The sequence below is a fragment of the Sturnus vulgaris genome, chromosome 17 (assembly GCF_052056855.1).
Source record: "Sturnus vulgaris isolate bStuVul1 chromosome 17, bStuVul1.hap1, whole genome shotgun sequence".
Lineage (NCBI taxonomy): Eukaryota > Metazoa > Chordata > Aves > Passeriformes > Sturnidae > Sturnus > Sturnus vulgaris.
In genome coordinates, this window is record NC_142259.1 from 2,544,251 (window position 1) to 2,554,762 (window position 10,512).

Below are 10,512 nucleotides of genomic sequence, written 5' to 3' on the forward strand. Positions count from 1 at the left end.
GGGGTGGGGGGGTCCGGGCCGGGCTGCCCGCCCACCCTCCGCGGGCGCGGAAGGAAGGAGGGGAGGAGTGGCTTGGGGCTGCGCGCTCCCTCCTGAGTGGCTGCCGGCCGCGGCGCCCGAGCCATCCCTGGGGAGGAGTTAGGATAATCCTATTGCCATTAAGGGCGTCTGGGCAGGGAAGGGAAAAAAAAAAAAAACCCGAGTGACCATAAGCGAGGAGGGTTAGTCCGTGAGCTGCCTTCATGCCTGCCAACTGAGCTCCGTCCGGGGGGCCGCCGCTCTTCCCCAGCGCCGACGTGGATTTACCGCCCGTGGCGGGGGCCGAGCTGTTCTGTTCGCAGCACCGCGCACCTGGTCCGGACGCTGGACGCCATGTTGTGGAAACTAGCAGATAATGTCAAGTACGAAGAGGACTGCGAGGTGAGAGGCTGCGGGGAGGGCTCGGGGGTGTCCTGAGTGGGGCTCCGCCGCCCCCCGGGCCGCGCTGCGCGCCCCGCTCGCTGCCAGCCCGGCCCCGCCGGGGAGCGGCAGCTCTCCCTGCCCGAAGACCCCGTTTTGCGTTTGTTCTTTTTTTCCTTCGGAGGTTCCAATTTTTATTTTCATTTTAATTTTTTTTTTTTTTTAATTTTTTAAAAGTATTTTTTCTTTACCGACTCTTTCGAAGTCTCGAATTAAATTGGCCCCAGCTGGGAGAAACGAGCTAGCATCCCGCATGGAGCAGCGCCGTGCGGGAGCGGGGACCCCGGAGCCGCGGGGCTGTCGGAGCGCACCGCACCGGGCGGGATGATGCGGAGGGGCCGGCAGGTAGCAGGGGTGAGCCGGGCAGGGCGAACCCTCCCTTCCCACCTTTTTCCTCGCCGGGAGCAGCTCCCACCCGCCGGGAGGTGCTCCCGAGTTTTGAGCTCTCCGAACACGTCTGTGCCCCCCCGGCTCCGCTGCTCCGCCTGCTCGGCTCCTACAGATTAGCTGCAGTCCCCGCTTCACGCTCCACTGGGACCCCATTCACCTCTTATTAACTAGCCCTGTTATTTTAATGACCGTGAAGCCAGAAGCTGCTAAATCCCTGGATCAGCTCAATGTAGACATTTCAGTTTGAGTGCTGAGATTGGAAATCGGGGGAGAAGCAGCGATGGCACGGCTGGAGGCAGCACCGCCCTCCCTTCCCGTCGGGCAGAGCCGGGAGCCCCGGCCCGGGCGGCCCTCGGGGGTGGGAAGGATGCGGATACCGGGGGTCCCCCATCGCTCCAAGGGCTCCGCAGCCCCCCCGGCCCCGCCGCCTCCTCCCCAGCCCAGGCAGCGCGGCGGAAACGCGGCTGCGTCTCTGATTTGAATTTTTCTGATTTTAATGATTCTTCTGCTGACTCGCACAAGCGAGAGAAGGGCTGGTCTGTTGTAGCTGCGATGAGGAGAACAGCGAGAACTGGTTTGTAACCTCTTCCCTGGGAGCGGGGCTGATTTCTTCCGCCAAGTGCCTTGAAAACACCAAAGTCCCCGGGCGGCAGCGGGGCTCTCGCTCTCCTCTGTCCTTCCCCAGTGCCACCACCCTCGGCCACGGTGTCCCCCGACCCCTCTGACGGCCACCCCGTTGTTCCCCACCCCTGTGTGCTTTCCAGGACCGGCACGATGGGAGCAGCAACGGGAACCCGCGGCTGCCGCACCTCTCCGCCGTCAGCCAGCACCTGTACAGCCCGGCCCCGCCGCTCTCGCACTCGGGCGCCTCCGACTTCCAGCCGCCCTACTTCCCTCCCCCGTACCAGCCGCTGCCTTACTCCCAGTCCAGCGACCCCTACTCGCACCTCGGGGACCCTTTCTCCATCAACCCCCTGCACCAGCCGCCTCCGCCGCCGCCCAGCCAGCAGCAGAGCGCTTGGCCGAACCGGCAGAGCCAGGAGCCGGCGGGGCTGGCCCCGCACGGCCGCCCCGGGCTGGTGCCGCACCTCTCGGCGCTGGAGAGCGGCTCTGCCGGCAGCCGCAGGGAGACTTTCCGGCGCTCCGAGCTGCTGCTGCCCCACGGGCACGGGCTGGACGCCTCGGCGCTGGCCGATAACCTGGGCCTGCACGATATGGCCCATCAGATGGAGGAGGTGCAGGTAAGGAGCACCTGGATGCCCCCCTCGGCGAGGCCCCGTCCCCTTCTGCACATCCCATCCCGGTCCGTGCAGAGAAATCCTCATTTTCTCCCCTTCGCCCCTCCGGATGCGGGTGCGCTGGGAGAGGAGGGTGGGTTTTTCCCTCTCGGCTCTTCCAGGTGCGAAACTTTCTCCCCCTTTCTCTTTCCAGAATGTGGAAGACCAACACTTACTAATGCATGACCAGACAGTCATTAGAAAAGGTCAGTAAGGTGGCACCGCAGTTCTACTTTCCCTTGTCAATAGTTAAAAGTTTAATGACGCACCGGTGATGTGACGCCCTATTATTTTTATAAAGACCGATCCTTTGGGATCGGGAGGGCTGAGGAGTTTTTATTCCACTCTCTGTCGCTGGATTTTTCTAATGCTGGCCGAGGGGAGGTGACGGCGAGGACAAACTGCCCTGGGGTGTGAGACTCCTCCAGGGACACGACTGTCCCCCCTCGGGTGCTCTTGTGTTATGGCTTTAATCGAAACCAGGACCTTGAACCGGTTTTAATCTTTCCTGAAATATACGGGTGTGTAAAGTAACACGAGGCTTTTCTTTTGTTTGTTTGGGTTTTTTTTTGTTGCTTCTAAAACCCGAAGGCAGTTTTTTTTTTTTTTCCATTCTTTTGGCCAACATTTTTTTTTCTCAACTTCTTTACAAGACTTGAGAAAAGACCGAGTTCGCTGGCAGAAGACTGTTTGGCTTTATCTTAATCGAAATTGGTTTGTAGCTGAGGTTTTGAGGACAGAGGAAGACGTATTGACTCAATTTACAGTAATTTAGGTTTTTTTCCCTTGCTTTTGTTTTTAAACAAATTTGTGCTTTTAAAAAAAAAATCAGAAGTCTCCTCTGAAAACTTCAAACAAATACCTAACTGAGGAAAAGCAGAAGTGTGTGTCAGAGCGCTGATTGCTGCCTTTAGCTCATGGGAGAATAATTTCGCTGTCAGATGCACCACTGACAAATCTTCCCCCTCCGGGAGTGGGGCCGACCTCGGCTCTTTAACCCTTTCACCAGCAGCGCTGGGTGAACTGGGCGGGTTCGGGAGAGGATGGAAAAGCTGGATCTGTGGTTTGCTCCTTCCAAAGCCTTTGTTGTCCCTCCCCACCTAAAGGCTGAAGCTCTTAACGAGGAGCAGCTCCTTACTTTCGGTTCTCCCCTGGGCTGCGTCCCTCCCTGTTGTGCTGCTGTCTGGTAGGAATTTGTTGGGATTAAATTCCAAAGGCGGTTTTTTAAATCTGCGTGTGCGAGGTGGAAGATGAAGCCCAGCAGGAGCTGGGAGGTTTCTCCCTGCCCTGGCTTGGGAAGAGTTTTGGCAGTAGCTGGAGGATGCTAATTTGGAGTCTGTTGTAGTACCGAGTTTTTGTGAGCACGGCTTTGCTGCCTTGCAGCCTGCTGCTCCAGAGTTGTAGTGGGGCTTGTGTGCCTTGAAAAGCATTCTTGGTTGTGTTCCTTGCACTCCAGTGCAAAATCCAGCTGGTCAGGAATAGTTCTGGGGCCTTTTTGGGTCCTTGTGCTGCAGATGGATGCTGGGAACAGGGGCCAGTGGAGTGAGCATTTAACACCAAACGAAATCCTCTCTCCCGGGTTGTGTTTATAGCAAGAAAACTCACTTGCCACTTCCTATTTATTTTCCCCTTTTATAAAACACCTTCTTTCCCTCCTCTGCCCGCAGGTCCCATCTCCCTAACGAAAAACAGCGCTCTGAGCCTGCCCTGCCAGAAGGATGGATTAATTGGGGTGGTGATCAACCCCAACGAGGTGTTCTGCTCCGTGCCGGGCAGGCTGTCCCTGCTGAGCTCCACGTCCAAGTACAAAGTGACAGTGGCAGAGGTGCAGAGGCGGCTCTCGCCCCCGGAGTGTCTCAATGCCTCTCTGCTAGGAGGAGTCCTGCGGAGGTAGGACGGGTGCCCTCCCCTGCAGCCTCCCCTCCGTGCCCGGCGTTTGTGTTTGCCCTGTTCTGCTGTGTGTGAGCAGCCACATCAGCGCAGCCACCGAGCCTTTTAGCGACTTCTTGGTTTTTTGAGCAGCCAGACGACGCTGAATCCTAATAGGCTTTGGAAATAAAACTTCTTTGCACTTCTGCTGCCTCTGGAGAAGTGCTATTCACAGCTCTGACAGCAGTTCTCATTCTCTGCTCAGGGCTGGGGTTTTGTCTCAAAACCAGAGCTGTCTCTTATTCTCAAGACCCTATGCAATGATTTTTTATTGAATCATGGTCCTGATTAATCTTTAGAAGGACATTTTCTACATCCTTTTTTGCATACACTTAATTTGTGTATGACCATGCTACAACTATTGGTTTCAGTGGTGCAGTTTGAAATATTTTGATTTTGACCTGCTGTGTTTCATCCTGGCTGGTTTGAAGTAGAGCATTTAAAAAGTAGGTCACTTGAAAAGAGCCTGTTTTTTATCTTCTCCCCACCCTACTAGAACCCTATTGAATGTCAGTAACTGGAATTTCTCATCTTAAAAAGAAGTGTTCCCTGAAGATAAATAAGGCCATTTTTTTTCTCTTTAATTACAGAGCCAAATCTAAAAATGGTGGCAGATCATTAAGGGAAAAACTGGATAAAATTGGCTTGAATCTTCCTGCTGGCAGAAGGAAAGCTGCAAATGTGACACTATTGACATCTTTGGTGGAAGGTCAGTCCTGAGTGTGTCTTAAAAATAAACTTTCTCCCTTTGTGCACAGCTTTTATCCTCTAGGCAAAGCATGGAAAGGTTAGAAAGTCCCTGAAAGTGATATGGTTTTTTTTAATTTGTTTTAAAGTGAGCATGGTGGGGATGTTGCAGCAGCTAAGGAAGGGCTGTGCTGTCTTTGGGGGCTCTTCTGTCCCTTGTGAGCCCAGCTCACACAAACCCAGCCACTGCTCCTTGCTCTTGCTGGGATGCTGCAGGGATGCAGAATTCCTCTGTGCCAAAGGCACCTCTGGCCAGCCTGTCTCTTGAGGGTTGTTTTGGGTTTCACAAGGGCGAGGCAGGGAAGGCAAAAGGGGTGAAACTCCTCACATTAGTGGGTTTGGTTTCTTGTTGGGAAACTTTGGGCCAGCTGACTGCAGTCCTGCCCTACCTCAGCGGTGTCCTCAGAAGCTTTGCTAATAAACAAGCTTATAAAGTGAGATTTATAGCCTTGGACTTCCTGCTAGGAAACTGGAGCCCCTTTAATGTGTGCCATGTTCTGTGGACCCCCTGTCAGTGCAGCTGACCTGGAGGGTGTGTGTGTATGTGTGTACGTGTGTGGTTTACATTGGTGTTCCTGATTCAAGCAGCTCCTGGTAGTGGCACGATTTAATAGGAATAGAAGCAGCAACTGAAATGAAAAGAGTGGGAAATGATCTAACAATACCTTCCTGCTGTTTATAGTGCAGCAACTTGCATTTAAAAGCTTTCCTTGGAAGTTGCAGAGAGCTGATGTGTGCACATGCACACAGGCACATTGCACTGATCACACCAATCTTTTATTTTAAGTCTGATCAAATTGTTTTAAGAAAAAAAAAGTGAGCCAGTTATACACCTTGCAATTTGGTTTTCTGTTTGAAAATTCTTATGAAAAAAGTGTATTAAACTGAAAACTTTTATTATAATGTGGGATTTAGTTGGCAGATGTTTTTCAGTATCAGTGGACAATTTGATCTTGACTGAATTAAGTTCTTTGCTGTGCAGATTCCAGTTATTCTGGATAGACAGGAATTTTTCTTTCTAGTATAAAAGCAAGAGAATTCTTTTTTGTAGCAGTCACCCTGTAAATCTCTTTTTTTTTTCTTGATACAAACTTACAAAGAAACACTGATCCATCAATTATAAAATGGTATTGAGTGATAGAACGGCGTCCTTTCCAAAACAGGAATACCCTTCAAAAATCCACAGCACTTCTTCCTCAGTGTCCCAGATTTCTTTACAATTAATGGTATTATACAATTTACCAAACCCTCCCTTCCACCCACCCAGGTGAAGCTGTGCATCTTGCTCGTGACTTTGGCTACGTGTGTGAGACAGAATTTCCTTCCAAAGCAGTGGCTGAGTATTTAACCAGACCACACATGGGCCGCAACGAAATGGCAAACAGGAAGAACATGCTTCTTGCTGCAAAGTGAGTTTTCAGCCTGGATTTTATTTCTTCTCTTCTTTTTGAACGTGTTGTTGTCTGACTGTGGCTGTCTGTGACTGGGGGATAGTTTGGTAGATTTTTGTGTGTAATTTTAATTAGGAAGATGAAGCAATTCTTTTTATTTGGTTTTGGTTTGAATTCAGCTATGGCAGCAGTTTTATTTTAGGCCTGAACCAATAATAAGGGTAACAATCCTGTAGGTAACTAAAGCAGTTTGGACTAGTTGTGTTCAACTGCAGTAAAAACATCAGGAAAAGTGCTACACCAGGACAGCTCTAAGGAAAAGATGTCCCCAGGTGTGGCAGGGGTGAGGATGTGGCCTGGGAATGTGAACAGTGTCAGGACTGGAGCAAGGGAAGCTCAGCCCTGTGTCCTCACAGCTGCCCTTGGCAGCAGCAGCTCCTGAATTTCCCTTGGGACTGGGGGAGCTGGAGCTGCTGGAGAGTCCCTTTTTCCCTGCTGTGGCTGAAGATTTTCATAGTTCCCTGGAAGCATCCTTTGGTAGGTGTGGAAAGTCCCTGTGCTTAAACAAATCCCTGTTACAAACTCGGGGAAGGAGAGGAGCTTTGTTCTGGCTGTTTTCTGCAGGCACTTTGTACCTGGAATAAACCCTGTCCTGAGCAGGTCCCTGGGAGGAAATACCTGGGTTAACTTCAGCTTATCTAAAACTGGTGTTTGCAGTGCTCAACTGTCCCCTTTTCCCTGCTGAGTTCCTCTCCCAGGCTCAGGTTTAACAGAGCTTCAGCTTGTGATTTGTTCTGCTCTGAGATGTTTTCTGGTTTGGGGTCGATGTAATTCCCTGCTTTTGACAGCACCCTGGCTCTGCAGAGGAGCTGAGAAAACCCTGCCTAAACTGCTGAGAAAGTTGTTCTGACTTAGTGCTCACATCAGGTGTGCAAAATGTTGAATCCATCCAGCCTCCCTTTAAAAGAGATCTTTTTTTACAAGAATAGATCTCTTAAAAATTCAGAAATCTAGTCTCCCTTGCCTATAGTTCAAACATTATACTATTTTTTTCCTGAGCACTCCTCCTGCTCCTCCTGAGTGCTTTCCTTATTGGCATTGTTACTGGCACTAATAAAAATCCTCTGGAAGATGTTTGTGATTGAGAAATTCTGATAAAAGTGATGATTCTGTTAAGATTGCTCAGCTCCTGGGAAATCCCTTCAAGGGGACAGATTTACAAGCAGCAAACAACATATGCTGGAGCATTATTAAGCACTCATGTTTTGCCAGGCATATGTGTTAGTGTTTGCAGGATCAGGGCCTCGGCCTCCCTACGTATACATGGAATATACACAACTAAATTAAATCTCTTTTCAGCTGCTCCAGCCTTTCTGAGCCACTCAGCTGCAGCTGGGCAAGTTCTCAGAGAAACCAGCCCTGAATTCCCAGCCCAAATCTGCAGCAAAAGATGCAGAGCCAGGCAGGCACCAGAGGTGCAGAGATTATTTTGCACAGTGTTTTTCTGATGGGGAGGCAACAGAAGGTTTGTCAGGAAGTGGTGCTAATAAACAGAGATCTAGAAATCTAATCTGGTTTGAACATGATGCTAATGGGTTTGGTTTGTTTTTTTTTTTGTTTTGTTTTAATTGTAGACACCGAATTTCTCGTAGTTCCCGCACAAATGCCAAATATTCGATGGCAGTTCCTTTGTTATTGGTGTTTGTAAAACGTGAGCCGTTTGTGTGTTGCAGGCAGATCTGTAAGGAATTCACAGACCTCCTCACTCAGGACAGAACTCCTCTTGGAAACACCAGACCCAGCCCCATCTTGGACCCTGGCATCCAGGGCTGTTTGACTCATTTCAGCCTGATCACACACGGCTTTGGGAGCGCTGCCATCTGTGCTGCCATGACATCCGTCCAGAACTACCTAAACGAAGCGTTAAAAATAGCAGACAAATCCTACATGAACGCTGGAGACCAGAGCCCCGCAGACACCAACAAATCCATTGACAAAATGGACAAGCACAGGAAGTGAGAGGAAAGCAGACTTTACCCTTCCTCCTGCACACAGACTGACATCTTCGTGCCGGGGGGAACGGAGAAATTCGTGTGTTTGGTTTCTGGTTTTTTTTCCCCCATCTTTTAGTTTTTTCTTTTTTTTTTTTTTTTTTAAAAGAAAAGAGGGGGAAAAGGGGAGTAAAAAAAAAAAACAAAAAACAGAACAAATCATTCAGGATCTTCACTCCGTGAGACAAGTCTTGCTAAAAGCTGCAGTTTCCCTGTTGTGTGGAAGCAATTACCTGAAGATAAGTACTTGGGACAAGTGTATTGAATCCTTTGCTGTAAAAGTGGTGCTATAAAGGGGGGGTTGATGGAATTATACAGAGATTTATTTAGATTTCCTTTTCCACATCTCGTGGCTGACCAGCTTCATGTGTAGTTTTTAAGAGACAGATTTTAGATGGAAGCCTGTTTTACTCTCTGATACAAGTTCAGGGGTTCATGCTCTCAAAACGCAACAGTGACAATAAAGCAGTATTAAACAGTGGAATAGAGATTTATGTACATTAAAATTTTTTTATAAACATCTGAAAATAGTAAGGTTATTCTGTGGGCTTGGTTTTTTTAATCTGTTTAGTTCTTTTTTTGTTTTGTTTTTTTTTTGTTCTTTTTTTTTGGTTTTTTTTCTTTTCAGATTAACATAGGAGAGTACTAAAATCCTACTAGATTTAAAATGGCATTTGACATGCTTATTTTTTACAGAAATATTCAGGCTTTTAAAAACTGCAGCAGTGTTGGCTGCAGTTTATATTATCTTGGTATTTTTTTAACGAGGACTAGTTCAAAATGAAAATACTTCTAGAAAATTCACTTTCTGTGTCTAAGGATATTGCAGCTTTATTCACATATTTATATTGTCTTGTTTTAAAATTTGGGGGGGAAACTTGAAAGAATAGGCACATAACTTTTTTTTTTTTTTTTTTAACTTTTTTTTGCCTACTAAGGCCAAAAAATACTTCCAGGGAGGCTTTATGTGTATTAAGGGAAGCAGTGTGTTGAATGTAAATATTTATTTATGTGTAATTTAATCGGATTTGTAAATAATGGTGAACTTTTTAATACTTTTTTTTATAAATGGGTTTCAAATTTTAATTTTGGTAAGTATTTCAAAGGTAATGGGTAAGCTAAACATATCTTTAGGTTTATGCACAGGTATGTTATACAGGGTATTTAAGACTTTTTTTTTTTTTTTTTAATCTCAATTCTTGCCACTGAAGATTAGATTTAATCTGAGGTGTTTGTTCACAAAGCAATAATTTTGTGCATCATTCACCTGGTAACTGAGTAGACATGCAAAAAAAACCGAGTGTGTGAGTTAGTGTGTATGTGAATAATGGAAGTTCTGAGCTATCTTCACATATTTGTAAATGTTCCCAACTATCACTCTGATGTATATGATAACCATATAATAAAAGTATTCTGGCTAGAAGCATGGAATGTTTTGTTAACTGAGAGCAGCTCTGTTTTCTGTCTCTGCTGGGGGAGTGTGGGGTGAGCAGCACTAGAGGACTTCATGGATTGAGTCATAATTGCAGCACTTTGTTCGGATTAACAGAACAGAAAGATGAAGCTGTTTGCCAGTAAAACTAATGGTTTCAATTAAACACGTTCTGTATCTCCAAGAATCTTTTCTTTTTTTTTTTTTTTCCCTCCCTAAGATGTCATGATTTTGCCTTCTGCCTGCTTCAATAGGCAGCTCCAACACAAACTCTGCCAGGCTGCATCTCAGTAAATAAAAACCAACCCTACCAGCTTTGTCTGCTGCTGAATCTGCCTGTAGTGCAATTATCTGTCTCCAAATATTCGCAAAAAACCCGGGGTGTGGAATTTGAGAGGTCTCCCATCTGGTTTTGGCTGAATTTTATTGATTTGAGGAAGTTTGTGTTTTGCAGGAAGTCCTCAAAGTGCTTTGTGTGCCATAGGGGTGAGGCAGGAGCTGGAATTTTTGGTGTCTCAGATGCAAAATATCCAAATAAACCTTCCTGAAGATAAAGTGGGCTTTTTTACCCCTGTGCTTTCTGAAACAGGAACCTAAACCTGGGCTTTAGTTTGTCCCTGGCCCTGCAGGACCTGCTCAGTCCTGGAGGAAGGTGGCACTGGGCTGACAGGTGCGAGTTTGGTTCCCATCCCGGCAGAGATGTGTAAAAGAGGCAAAATGTGCCATTTCTGAACGCCTTGCTTATAAATCATTCCTGTGTTCTCATTTTCCCTCCAGAGGCTGAAGGAAAACCACTGGAGGTGTGCAGGGAGAAGAAAGGGAAGCACAAAGCCATG

At 47.6% G+C, this 10,512-nt stretch overlaps 1 protein-coding gene across 1 annotated transcript; it reads left to right on the forward strand.

The window, feature by feature from the left end:
• Window positions 1-372: 372 nt before the first annotated feature.
• Window positions 373-9,656, forward strand: TFAP2C (transcription factor AP-2 gamma). The gene is made up of 7 exons (XM_014873807.2): window positions 373-420; window positions 1,614-2,090; window positions 2,281-2,332; window positions 3,794-4,016; window positions 4,646-4,764; window positions 6,070-6,211; window positions 7,927-9,656. Exons 1-7 carry the CDS (start codon window positions 373-375, stop codon window positions 8,210-8,212), a joined length of 1,347 nt encoding a protein of 448 aa, XP_014729293.1. The 3' UTR covers window positions 8,213-9,656.
• The last annotated feature ends 856 nt before the right edge of the window (window positions 9,657-10,512 follow it).

Excerpts from the sequence above, each read along its gene's own strand:
- TFAP2C (XM_014873807.2), top strand. The coding sequence starts at position 373 with ATGTTGTGGAAACTAGCAGATAATGTCAAGTACGAAGAGGACTGCGAG. Across the intron at positions 2,333-3,793 it reads CCAGACAGTCATTAGAAAAG|GTCCCATCTCCCTAACGAAA; the intron begins GTCAGTAAGGTG and ends CTCTGCCCGCAG. Across the intron at positions 6,212-7,926 it reads AACATGCTTCTTGCTGCAAA|GCAGATCTGTAAGGAATTCA; the intron begins GTGAGTTTTCAG and ends TGTGTGTTGCAG.